The sequence below is a fragment of the Castanea sativa genome, chromosome 3 (genome assembly GCF_040712315.1).
Source record: "Castanea sativa cultivar Marrone di Chiusa Pesio chromosome 3, ASM4071231v1".
Classification (NCBI taxonomy): domain Eukaryota; kingdom Viridiplantae; phylum Streptophyta; class Magnoliopsida; order Fagales; family Fagaceae; genus Castanea; species Castanea sativa.
The window spans coordinates 36,331,281-36,345,548 of NC_134015.1; the positions used below are offsets into that span (position 1 = coordinate 36,331,281).

Genomic DNA, 14,268 nt, shown 5'->3' on the forward strand with positions numbered 1-14,268 from the left:
CTAAATACCCAGTTCTCGATCGATCCTCGACAGATGCTCGATCGATCGAGAAACAATTCCGCAAAACTCGATTGATTCTTGACAAATCCTCGATCAATCAAGAAACAATTCCTCAAAGCTCGATCGATTCTCGACAGATCCTCGATCAATCGAGAAAACTTCAGCCAGCTCGATCGATGCTCGACAAATGCTTGATCGATTGAGCGTCGCGAATTTCGAATTTTCCAGAATTTTTCTAAGACAGTTTTTTAACGTTTTCATGAACAAAACAACCATCATATGAACATAATGGACACAGATTGATATCTAAACTGAATATCATTGATGCTATAGCCTTAAAATTCAATTTAACATACTTAAACTCAAAATTTAAACAACATCTTAACATCAAAATCAATTTTCATCAAATCATAGTTTCAACAACCATGCAGAAAATTAAATTTCTCACAACATGAAACTATTGTCACTAATTCCAAAACTCACAAAACATGTTATACAATTCAAAATTGAAGACCGCTCTGATACCATTTGTTGGAAAATATAGGAAAATACTTGTTTGTATCTCATACAAAACATGCACAGCGAAAAAATTAACGGATCTACTTCATTCGCAATTGGTAACATGTATTGTGTAAGTTTCAGAATTAGAGAACAAGAAAGCGTACCTTGGTACGGTGAAATTCAAAACTGAAGAACAGATACTTTTAATTTTCACTCCAATTCCACTTAATGCCCAAGATGTGTGGTCTCTCAATCAGTTTTTATCAAAGAGAGAATAGGAGAGTGTCCAACACTCACATTCAAACCATTTCATTCCTTGTATAAAAAAAAAAAAAAACACTTATGAAAAGGTCTCATGAAAAACCCACTTAGAAATTCTGTATGTTTCCCTCCTTATATAAACTGATTATCTATTTGAGCTAGCCTTTTGGGCTCTTGTGTGTGGCTTGGAGTGGGACCAAAAAGGACTAATAAGACACTAGCTCCAATGGGCCTTTGACTTTTCTGCCAACTCTTAATAAGTCCAAAGTTACCATTAACTATATTTAATATCACTATATAAATATAGTTGCACTCTAGGCCTTATCTACAAATTATATCCCAAGACTTTATTGTACATGCAACCCCTTCATAAAATATTCATAGTAATACAAAGTCATGAATATAGACTGCCACTTTGAAGATTACTACATTTTAATCCTTAAGTACCCGGTTTAATCCTTTAAGTTTTCATTATATATTTATGAAATCCAATTCCATAAATATATACTTTAGTAACTCCTTAATAAAGTGGTTGGGCCCAACTCTCTGAATAACCAAACCCAATAAACTTATCTCAAGAAAATATTTTGTATCTCCGTTAAGAGACTATGAATTCCATCTTGAGAATATATGTTCCATCAACACTAAATGTGGCTGCCCAACATACTGAGGTTTTGACCGTAACTAATAGATCTCACTCTTGATATATCAAAACAACCTACATCTCATGATCAGGTCCATTATTCTCTCAGGATTTAGACTTGATGTAAATAGAAATCGTGAGATTTATTATTCATTTGACAGTTGTTAGGAGAATAATAAATCTCACAACGGTCCATTTCAATATGTCTTAACTCTTAAAACATATCAACATACCAATTAGAAATCTCCATTTCCATTATCAAGACAAATCATCTTAGTTGATATGTTATAGTCTTCGCAGATGAAACATCCAATTTCATCACCGACTATGAACTACATTTTGAGTTTACGAGGAACTTGTAATTTACATCTTCTGTGACTAAATCACATAAATCACATACAATGCATCTCATGGACTAAGATAATGTCCCATTAGGTCATTTATAAATAGTCTCATATAATTAAACAATTCAATTATTTATAACATGCCAATAAATTGGATTTTAGGGCATAAACCCCAACACTTGGATGGACTCAAGAGGGGTGGATTGCTTAGGTAACGTTTGAGTTCTTGAAATGCTGCTTCACATTCGTCGGTCCAGGCAAAAGCTTGCTTCAATGTCTTGAAGAAGGGTAGGCATTTATCCGTTGCTTTAGAGACGAACCTAATGAGGGTTGCGATCCTTCTTGTGAGTTTTTGGACTTCTTTGACGGTCTTGGGCGATGTCATGTCAAGAATGGCCCGAACTTTCTCTGGGTTGGCTTCTATCCCTCTTTGGGACATTATGAATCCCAAGAACTTCCCCGAGGTTACGCCGAAGACACACTTGCTAGGATTCAACTTCATCTGGTATTCTCTAAGGGTGGCAAACGTTTCTTCCAGGTCGTTCAGATGACCAAGCTCTTCTCTACTCTTGACAAGCATGTGGTCCATGTACACCTCCATATTTCTGTCAATTTGTTTACTGAACACCTTGTTTACTAACCTTTGGTACGTTGCCGTTGCATTTTTAGCCCGAAGGGCATCACCTTATAGCAATAAAGCCCTTGAGTTGTGATGAAAGCAGTTTTTTCTTGATCTTCTTCAGCCATTTTTATCTAGTTGTACCCTGAGAAAGCGTCCATGAACGTCAGCAACTTATGCCCGGCCGTGAAGTCTACCAGTTGGTCTATCCTTGCTAGTGGGAAGCTATCTTTCGGGCAAGCTTTGTTCAGGTCCGTGAAGTCCACGCACATTCTCCATTTCCCATTTGCTTTTTTCACTAGCATGACGTTGGCGAGCCAGTCAGGATAGTGAACCTCCCGGATAAAGCATGCTGATAAAAGCTTATTAACCTCGTCTGTAATTGCTTGGTTTCGTTCTGGGGCAAAGACTCGTCGTCTTTGTTGGACGGGCTTTTTCTCGGGGTCCACGTTCAGCCTATGCTGGATGACTTTTGGGGATATGCCTGGCATGTCCTCGTGACTTCATGCAAAGACATCCAGGTTCTCTTTAAGGAATTGGACGAGCCTTATTCTCATCTCGGGTCGTAATGTCGTCCTTATTCTTGTCGTCTTGGTTGCTTCTCCTTCAACCAATTCTATTGTCTCCAGGGCTTCCACTTTATCTTCTTCTTTCTCCTCAATCACCCATGTATGGTTCTCCTTTGCAGCCAGGACGATTTGGTAGCATTCCCTGGCCAGGATCTTATCTCTTTTTACTTCACCAACTCCATTCTCAATTGGGAACTTTACCTTTAGGCAATAGGTGGATGTGGCTGACTTCCATCGGTTAAGCGTGGGTCTCCCAATAATCATATTGTAAGACGAGGGGCAGTCTACCACCAAAAAGTCCAATTGGCAAGTCAACTGCTTCGGGTAAGTCCCTACTGTAACTGTCAGTGTCACTATGCCCTTGGGGTATACCCTATCCCCACTGAAGCTGACGATGGGGGAGTCAAACGGGCGCAATCTTCCAAGATCTAGCTTCAGCTGCTGGAGGGCAGGTAAGTAGATGATGTCTGTGGAGCTTCCATTATCTATGAGGATCCTCTTGGTATTGAACCCTTCAATTGTGAGCATTATGACCAAGGGGTCACTATGAGGCTGTTTCACTCCCCTAGCATCCTCCTCGTTGAAAGACATGTCCTGGTTCGTCTGTCTCTGCTTGAACGGGGGTATCATGTGGACACTATTTACCTGCCTTTGACATGCTTTTTTAAGGGATTTGAATGATCCTCCCGCGAATGCCCCCCCTGCGATCGTCTTTATCTCCTCGATCACATCCTGTGGTGGTTGGAATGAACGATCCCTGTTCCTGGACGAAGATTCATGCTGGTGCTTATTGCTATCTCTGAACCTGCTGGGCTCTCCCTTCTTCACATACTTCTGCAATTTTCCTTTCTGTATCAACTCCTCTATTTGCTCTTTTAGGTCACGGCAATCCTCCGTATAGTGGCCATGGTCCTTGTGGAACCGGTAGTATTTGTTCTTGTCACGCATGTTGGGAGACGAATGTAATGGCCTTGGCCACTTGAGGATGTGCTCATCCTTAATCTGCATTAAAATCTTATCAACAGGCATAACCAAAGGAGTGAATTTTATCGTTCGTGGAGTCCTTTCATCTTTCCTTTTGTTCCCGTCAGTAGGCCGATGATCTGGATGCTCCCTCTTTCGTCTTTTATGGTCATCCTCCCTCTTTCCCTTCTCTTCTATTTTCTCCACACCTTTAATGGCGGCTAGCACGTCTTCAGCATTCATGTACTTCTGCGCTTTAAGGAGCATCTCTGCCATCATCTTGGGAGGATTCTTCGCGAGGGAGACCGCAAACTCTCTAGACTTTAACCCAGCTTTAAAGGTTGTCAGCTGCACTTTGTCATCAACTTCGTCCACCTCCAGTGTTTCCCGAGTGAAGCATTTCACGTACGACCTCAATGTCTCTTTCTCCCCTTGCTTGATGGTGAGTAAGTGGTCTGCCGGTCTCTTTAGGCATTATCCGCTGACGAAATGGCGCAAAAAGGTGCTGCCCAACTATTCGAAGCTATCAATAGACAACGTTGGCAGTTTTGTGAACCACTCCCTTGCAACTCCTTTAAGAATGGTGGGGAAGGATCGACACAGGATCTCGTAGGGGGCTGTTAGAGGTCCAGAGTCGTCTTGAAGGTATTGAGGTGATCCAAAGGATCTTTCAAACCATCAAATGGTTCAAGTTGAGGCAAACGGAACTTCAATGGTACAGGGCGCTCCAAGACTGCCGAAGTGAAGGGTGAATCCGTCGTCCTAACCATTCTGTCCAAACTTTGATCCGTTTTCCCTCTGATGGCATTTCTCAGCTTGTCCATCTACTTCCTTATTTCTCGGAAGGGATCCGAGTTTGATTCATCCAGAGTGGTGGGCCCTCGGCGGTTGCTCCTTCTATGGCTATCTCCCACTTCTTCGAGATTGGTCTTGGACCGATTCTCCTCCTGCTGAAGTCTTTACCTTATTTCCTGATTTTGTCTGGTGAGCTTCTCGCCGGTAGCCGCAAGAGCCTGGATTTGCATAGCTAGGGCTGCAGAATCTTGGTTGGACTCCATTTGAATGTAACAGTTAATTGTAAACTACGTACTCAGATCTAGATACGAGAATGTCGTCCCCACAGACAGCGCCAAACTAATGAAGCAAAGGTTCATCAGTTTTAGTGAGTTCGTCCAGATGGAGCCGGATGTTTGCTCACGTCGTGGCGGAAGTAACAATTTCCTAAAATGGTCACCGGTGTGGTGTCTGCCACAACGCCTCCGATGCCAAAGTCAGTACAAGGGAGTTTATATCAACAGGTAAGAATAATTTAGTATATCTTGTAATTGTGTCCGTACCTTGTGCTGGCAATGTGAGGGCTTTATATATGTTGCTCCGGATTCTAGCCGTTGTGGTTGATATTGTGATGTTAATGCCTTTCTTGATAATGCTTCCTGCTGAGTAATGGTGTTTTAATATGCCCTCAACGGTCTGTCCAGCTGGTTTTGTAACCGTCCGGGACATTATTGGCGGTATTGAATGATCTTGATATCCTCGTCGGTGATGTGGACACTTGCTTAGGCTCGTCTCTGAGAGTGGCCTCGTCTGTCTTATTGACCTCGTCTGTAGTTGATTTCGTCAGTCCCATCACTTAGGGCATTTTAACTTTCTAAAATGTAAAACATCCGCCAATGTTTTCAACATGATAGCCCTCAAGACAGGTTCAAAATTATTTAGCTGAAGATTGATTATGCTTATTCATCATGGTATCGATTACATGATGGCCTGATTGTTTGGCAGTATCACACTAAATTTAATAGCTCATTTTTACTGGTTTCCTTTTCCATATTAACACAAATCCCAAGCCGAAATGCACCCAAACTTTGAACTTCTTTGGGTTGGTGGGGTCTTTTGTATTGGCTGACTTTTGTGAAAATACACCTTTTATGTTGAGCATTTGAATATACACAAAATGGGCCCTTTTTTGTTGAGCGTTAGAACATGCGTTACTAATCACAATTAGATAAATTCAAATATGTGTTGAGCATTAGAACAAGTGTTGAGCATTAGAACAAGTGTTGAGCATCAGATTAGCGGAGGAGGTTACCATTTCCTCGAAGAGTAGCATTAGAGGTACTTTTTCCAAGTACTAGTTAAATAATTACAACAAGAAGAATCTAATTTTGGCTCCAAAACTCACCTAATAAGGAAACTTCCAACTGAGTCTCAGTTTCAATTTTGTTAAAGCTAAGTTCACGTAGGACCTATCTATAACTTTTACTGTATATAAAATTACTATCCATTCTATCAAAAAAGAATTACTTTCTCCATCTCAAAAGAAAACGAAACAAAGAAAAAATAAAAGAAGCGAGTAGGCAAGACATTTATTCTTACTTGCCAACTTAAATTTATCCGTTTTTCTTTCTTATTTATCTAATCTTTAGTTTTTTTTTTAATCTTATTTATATATATCCTAACTTTTTACCTTTGGGGCTATCAGATTTTAACATGTAAGAATAATTAAGGTAAAAACATGATTTGAAGTTAGGACAAAACTTCAAACCATTTAAGTTTTGACTTCAATCATCTTTTGTTCAACTTTATAGCCCACAGGATAGGTTCAAAATTATTTAGTTGAAGACCCATTTTGCTTATTTCATGCAATATCGAAGGCATAATGGCCTGATCCTTGGCCAATATCGCACTATATTTCAATCATAGCTCATTTTTAATGGTTTTCCTTTTTTGGGTTTGTAATTCAGAAATTAGATACCCTGTATTTAGGTGGGAATCATGTAAGGGTTGTGTGTGAGAGAGTGTGAAGAATTCAAGTGTGTGGACAATCAAAAGGATTCTTGTGATTGGATCTCGCGAGTGACTTGCAACTGGTGACTCGCCAGAAGTACCACACGTGTGAAGCATGCAGGAAGTTGAAGGGGCATGACAACTGGAGCACTACTGGACAAAAAGTACAGTTTGGCCAATCAGTTATTTGGTGTCTGGAACTTGCGACTTGTCCCAGTCACGAGTAAGTCGCCAGAATCCCCTGTTTTTGCAGAAAAATGACTTTTCACAATCCCTTATATACCCTACTATAAATACCTCTATACCCACGAAATGTTGAGAGAGCTTCCAAAGTGAATTTTAAAAGAGAAACCCTAGAGAAAAATAAGATTGACTCATCCACAATCTTACACATTTGTTTCTCCAAATTCCTTTACTCTCACCCTTTACATTGACATACCTTTGAGAGGATCTTTGGCCAAATCCTTATCTCACCATATCCATATCAGTGAGAAGGTAATTTGGTGCTTGGGAATTAGTTCAGAGAGGACCAATTCATTTGGCTGATGCAATGGGCTTATTGCGAGATCCGGTAAGTTAGAGAAGATAATATTAGGCTTAACCCAGTTGGAGCAAAAAGCTTGGAGGGCTTAGGTGCATCGGGTAGATTAGGCTTGGAGAGTCTATTGCTATTTATGTATCCCAACTAATTTTCTAGTGGATCATTCTATCACTTGGAGGGCGGCGGAGAGGTTTTTTGCCGAATTCTTTGGTTTCTTCTTCAATAACATGTGCTGGTGTTATCATGTGTTTGCATCTCTTTAACTCTTACTCTTTGCTTATTTGGGTATAGCTTATATTTATCATTTTGCATATACATTGTTTGAATATAAGCTTGTGTTGGTAATTTTGAAATTGAGGGTCTAAACATTCACTAGTGTTTTACACACCAAGTGAACTTTCAGGGTTGGATCTATCCATACTTAAGACAAAGCCCAAACCAAAATGAACTGAACGTTGAAATTTTTTTGGGTTATTTAGTGGTGGGGTGTTAATTTCTTGGGGTCAAAATATTCAATTTATTCAAAGAACCTAGCCAAGGCATTTAATTTCCCTATTTATTTATTTATTTTTTAAAACCAAAGTTTCCCAATTAAATTCAAACACCTGGTTATTTTGAACAATAAACTAAGTAGTATAGCATTATAGTTACTATTGCCAACTACATTTAAATTTAATGGAACTATGTATTTGAATTTGATTAAGGAATTTAATGCATTGCATCTAAGGTACAATATTCAAGTTTACCCTTATAGTAAAAGGCAATTGATTATTTTGAAATTTTACATGTGATTAACCTATAAATGATATTAAATAAAAACATGGATTCAAGAAAATAGTGATTTATAAAATGTAATTGAGTGATATAACTTTTATCAAAGCAATATTAGATGTAGCATATGCCAAACTATTTAGGAATATTATGTCTCACAAAAATATAATGTTAATTCAAGTGCAATAAAATTTTACTACATTTAACATTTATATGAAAAAATTTAAGCAAACAAAGCAACCTATTGTTTATAAATAGCGATAGAAAAACAAACATGATCAAATTTTTAAAAGCAATTATCAGTATTACAAGAAGCATTTAATATTGGCTTCAAAACATACCTAGGGAAGCTTCCAAGGTAACTTCAATTTTGTTAAACTAAGCTCATATGGATGGATAAAATTTTGAGGCTACCTTGGAAGCCTCAAAATTTTAAGTTTTAACTTCTTAAAATTTCAAACTTTTATTCCTTTCATTTTCATGGATGGATAAAATTTTATTTTTGTATCATCACATATTTATATTTGATGAAGCCTAATTTGTCGGCTATGTACTTTCGTCCAAATGATGTCGAGACCTCGTCAATGTTCCTGCAAAATGAGAGAAACTTATCTGAGGTGGACACCGGTGTGGCGCTAGCTACAACGCCTCCAATGCTTAAGTTAGTGATTAGAAATTCTTTTGAAGTAGAATGAGAAGTGTAAAAGTATGTCTCTGATGTTGGAGTTGTGTACCTTCTGTGCTTCTAATGATCGTGTATATATATATATATATATATATATATATATATATATATATATATATATATATATATATATTTATATATGTAGTCTCTGAGGGTTTCTAGCCATTGGGGCCTTGATTATGGTTTTAATGCTCTTCTTGTAACGCCCCGGTCTCATGATTATGGAATTTAATGAGATTCCAACGATCTGCCATTTGATCGGTAACCGCCTGAGGTATTAAGTTCTCTTTATTATTGATTTGCTTGTGCTCGTCCATGCTTGTTGAGGTGGATGAGTGTGATGTCGTCTACTGAATGTGAGTTCGTGAGTCCCATCAATTACCCCCCAGGATCTGTGGTAGTCTTGAGGTGCTAGGACGACTATTAGAGGATGAAAACTTTTTTGATTGGACGTGGCTCTTGGGATTTTGTTCCTAATTTAATGCGTACTGGCGGCGCCTCACGCATCGTGGCCATGTGGCGTGCTTTTCCCAATGCAGTTGATACTCTAATGGTATGACTCTTGGGTTTCCTGCTGAATTTTAGTTTTTGGGTGTCTTGGTTTTTAAACTTCACTTTTCACTTTTTCCTTCACTTTCTCCAACTTCCAATCATTTTTCTGAGCTTCTTCTTCTCCAACCTCTCTCTGCAATTATCTCTGAGCTGGTGCTCTCATTTTCTTATACATTTTAAGGTATGCTTTTCTCCTCTTTTTTCCTTTCTTGTTTTTACAACATGACAGATTTCTGATTTTTCCTTTTTCTTCCCTTTTTCTTTTCTTTGTATGTTTTTGGTTTGTGGGGTTCTTAGGATCCACTCTTTCCCTCCATTCCTTTGGTTTTCATGGTCGATAGTTCTAAGGTTAGGGTAGCTTGCCCCTTAATTTCTTTCTTTTTTGCACGTTTGGGGGCTTCTTTTGATACTTCCCGTGCTTTTCTCCCTTTGATTGGGAACTTTGTTTTTGAGGGTAGTGGTTTAGGTATCGTGTCCAATGAGTTATTTCCTATGCTTACTCAGTCAATTAATTGGTTTGGGGGATTGGTGAGTGGGAGAGGAGGAATGTCTAAGGTAAGATTGAGCGAGTTTGATATTGGTCTATCGTCTAATGATGATCCTGCGGGGGGGGAGGGGGGATACTCCCATCTCCATCCCTCAAATGGTTAGGGCTTTTCACGCCCTTGGTGAGGTGTGTGGTTTGGATGGTGAGACTCTTTTTAGGTTTAAGGATATATTTCAATTTCCTGATAGGGTTAGGGTTCTTCTACCTTGCCAGGAGGAATGAGCCTGCCATTTCTCGCTTGGGAACCTGTGCTTTTATAAAGCTGCCTTTTTTAGCGGGCTTAGATTACCTGTCCACTCATTTATCATGGAGCTTCTAGGAAATTTTGGCATTGCTCCTGGGCAACTTATGCCTAATTCGTGGAGGATAGTGGTCAGCTGTATGGAGATATGGCTGACTGCTTCAGAAGGGGACATGATCAGGGTGGATGAGCTTATTTACTTATACTGTTTAAAGCTGTCTAAGGAGCATGGGTACTATGAACTGGTGCCTTGGGAGAGGAAGACTAGGATTGTCCAGGACCTGCCTTCGTCATTCAGATACTAGAAGTCCTGTTCTTTTTTTGTCTGGGGATGACTGGGAGACTCCCTCTGACGAAGTTTGGGGTGATCTCCCTAGGTTGCTCCGTTCTATTCCTTTAAGCTTTATTTTTCTTGCGTTCATTTTATCATCATTAACTCTTCTGTCCATTGTCTTGCGCAGTTAAAGAAAAGGCCGCGGACAGGTGACAAGGGGAAGGAAAAAGCGGATTCTCATTCGTCAAGCGTCTGGGACGACGCTGGAGTTGCATTGACGAAAGCATAGGAGAGCTTTACTGCAGAGGACATGAAAGCATTCTCTGGCTTGTCCCCCAACAAGATTGTGAGCCGTCACCTCCACAAACTCGTTAAGATATTGTAATTTTGCAGATTCATCCTTTTTTTTTGGGTGAGATCTGATTCCCTTTTTGTTGGTACTGGGGGAAAGCCTTCACATAACCTCGGAGTTCTTCACCTAGGAGACGAAGGTATCGTCGGCGGTTTCACAAGTGGAGGCTTTGAAGGCTGAAAATTCCAAGCTAAAAAAAGATTTAATCGCTGCTATAGGAGATGCCAACACCATGAAGGAGCAGGTCAAGGGCCTTTCTGACGAGCTAAAGGTGGAAAAACAATTAGTTGTGGAGAAGGACGAGCAACTTTTGGCTGCGAGGGAAATGTTGAAGATGATTGCTGCGAAGATTGTGGAGGCTTTCTAGACAATAGAGGAGTACAATATTGTCCTCTTCAGCTGGTACTTTAAAGGCTTTGAGCTCTTGAGGTGGTACCTCGTCAAACACCCGACCAGAGTGAGCTTAGAGAACCTTGATCTCGAGGACGTAGATAAAGAGATGGCAACTGATAAGGCTTCACAGTCTGCTGCTCCTGAGGAAAATGCTCCTGTGGACGCCCCTCCGCCTCCTCCAGATGCCTAAACTTGCTTTCTCACATATATATATTTTTTTATGTTTATTGCTTTAGGTGCCCAGTGTGTTTTGGGCCTTTTCAATTCCATTTTGAGAACACTATCTTTATTTCTAGAACAATGTTTTTTTTTTTTTTAGCCCAGAGTTTATGTGTCTTTAATTTTAGTGTGGAAACAATGGTGCCCGTTGTTTTTGGGCTTTTTTAATTATATTCGTAATTGTGCACTTACTTGTCCATATTCTTGGATTTGTGTGATCTTTATTTGCCTCATTCCCTTAGTTATTTCTTCCTGTAACTTGCGCTGGTTCTGATCCGTCAGTACCTTTTCTTCATCCAGGTGAAACTTGATCACTTGGCCGTTCGTCAGTAACTTACATCCTTCTATGCAGAGTATTGTTACTTACGTGACTTAAACCCTATTTTAAGGATCTTGCCACTTTAGGCTTTGTCAGTAACTTACATCTGTCATCACGAAATCTTGTTAGTTAGCCCATTTTTTGTGACTTACACCCATTTGAGGGATCTTGTCATCCTTTGGCTTCGTCTGTAACTTACATCCGTCAACGTGGAATCTTGTTACTTAGCCCATTTTTTTTGTGACTTACACCTATTTAAGGGATCTTGTCATCCTTTGGCTTCGTCAATAACTTACATCCGTTAGCACAAAATCTTGTTACTTAGCCCATTTTTTTGTGACTTACACCCATTTAAAGGATCTTGTCATCCTTTGGCTTTGTCAGTAACTTACGTCCGTTAGCGCAAAATCTTGTTACTTAGCCCATTTTTTTGTGACTTACACCCATTTAAGGGATTTTGTCATCCTTTGGCTTCGTCAGTAACTTACATCCGTCAGTGCAGAATCTTGTTACTTAGAAAAATTTTTGTGACTTTTAAGCTACTGGGTTTACTTGCATTAGGCCATTAGCTAAATAGTCCTTTTATTGCTTTTCAGAAATGAGTGCAAGTATCTATTACATCTTTTAATGGTATTTCTTCCGGTGCTCAATGTTCCATGGTCGTGGTAGTTTCTGCCCATCTAAGGTTTCTAGGTGATAGCTGCCTTGTCTAGATTAATGGACAACCCGTAGGGTCCCTCCTAGGTTGGGCCGAGTTTCCCATAGGCTGGGTCTTTGGTTGCCAGGGTGACATGTTGTAGGAATAGGTCCCCAATGTCTAATCGTCTTAGCTTTACTCTTTTGTTGTAGTACTCAGCCATCTTCTACTGATACTTCGTCATCTTGTTAGAAGCTTTATCTCTAACATCGTCCAAACAGTCTAGGTTTACTTTCAGTTGGTCGTCATTGCTCTTTTCATGGAACACCTCTTGTCTGATGCTGGTTATCCCTACTTCGACCGGGATTACTGCCTCGGTACCATAAGTAAGTCTGAAGGGAGTTTCTCTGGTCGAAGTTCTTGCTGTAGTGTGGTAAGCCTACAACACATTGGGTAACTCCTCAGGCCAGGCCCCCTTAGCGTCGTCCAGTCTGGTTTTGATGATCTTGAAGAGTATTCGGTTGGTAACCTCTGCTTGTCCGTTTGTTTATGGGTGTCTTGGGGATGAGTACTGGTTCTTGATTCCTAGGCCTGAGCAAAAGTCTCTGAAACCTTGATTGTCGAATTGCAGTCCAATGTCCGATACAATCGTCCGTGGGATCCCGAATCTATAGATTATGTTCTTCCATACGAAGGTCTGGACTTTTGCTTCAGTGATGGTTGACAAAGCCTCTGCTTCAACCCACTTCGTAAAGTAATCAATAGCGATTAGTAAAAATTTTACCTGCCCCTTACCTCGTGGCAACGGACCAATGATGTCAATTTCCCACTGTGCAAATGGCCACGGGGAGGCTATTGTCGTCAGCGTCTCAGCTGGAAGGCATTGGACATTCCCAAATCTCTGGCACCTGTCGCACTTCATGACAAGCTCCCTCGTGTCTACCTGTATAGTATGCTAAAAATAACCCGTTCGGATAACTTTGCTTACCAAGGCCCTAGGGCCTGTGTGGTCTCCACAAACCCCTTCATGGATCTCTTGTAGAATGTACTTGACTTCCTCTTCATCGACACACTTTAGATAGGGCATTGAGAAGCCTCTCTTGTACAGGGTATCATTCAGGATCATAAATCTGGCTGCTCTCTTCTTGACTTTCCTAGCTTCTTTGGCATCTTATGGGAGGTGCCCATCTTGGAGGAAGGATATGATCGGGCTCATCTAGCTATTTATACTTTGGATTACAAATGTAGGAGCCTTTTCAATACTTGGGGTGTCTTTGAACTTCCATTTTCAAGTCCATGTTCGTTGATCCTTCTTCTGATGATGCTAGCTTCGTTATTTCATCTGCCACCATGTTCTTGCTACTTGAGATCTGCACAAATTCTACTTTGTCAAACTCTTGTGTTAAATGCTTCGTCAGCCTGAGGAATTTTTGCATTCTCTCTTCCTTTGCTTCATATTTGTCCCTTATCTACCCTATCACTAGCTTAGAATCAATCTGGAGGAGCACGTTTTTTGCTCCTAGTGCTTTCCCGACCCTTAGCTCTGTCAATATTCCTTCGTACTCAGCTTCGTTATTGGTGGCCGGGAATTTCAGTTGGACCCCATATTTAAGTATCTCTCCTTCCCTCTTTTGGCAAACGAACCGTCGGTCTATATCGTCCAACGCTCTATCTGGTTAGAGGGGTTATCCTCGTCTGGGAAGGTGAACTCGACAATGAAGTTTGTGAAAGCCTGTGCCTTAATTGTTGTCTTAGGGTGGTACTCAATGTCGAACTGGCTAAGCTCAATTGCCCACTGGACCATTCTCTCAGCTGCCTCAGGCCTATTCATGGACTTTTTGATGGGTTGGTCCGTTATTGCCAGAATGGGGTTCACCTGAAAGTATGATCGCAGCTTGCGCGAAGCTACTATCAATGCGAATGTAGTTTTTTCAATTCTCAGGTACTTGGCTTCTACCCCCTGAAAAGCTTGGCTGACGTAGTACACTGGGAGCTGTTTCTTGTCTTCTTCTCGAATCAAGGCTGTGCTTACGGTCGTGGTTGATACTGCGAG

General features: G+C 40.4%; 1 protein-coding gene across 1 annotated transcript; it reads right to left on the bottom strand.

Moving 5' to 3' along the window:
* Nucleotides 1-2,871: 2,871 nt before the first annotated feature.
* LOC142628875 (uncharacterized) lies at nt 2,872-4,176 on the bottom strand. The gene has a single exon (XM_075802910.1). It carries the CDS (start codon nt 4,174-4,176, stop codon nt 2,872-2,874), a length of 1,305 nt encoding a protein of 434 aa, XP_075659025.1.
* Between the last annotated feature and the right edge of the window lie 10,092 nt (nt 4,177-14,268).

Bases quoted from the DNA above. Each gene is read 5' to 3' on its own strand.
- LOC142628875 (XM_075802910.1), bottom strand. From the start codon at position 4,176: ATGGCAGAGATGCTCCTTAAAGCGCAGAAGTACATGAATGCTGAAGAC.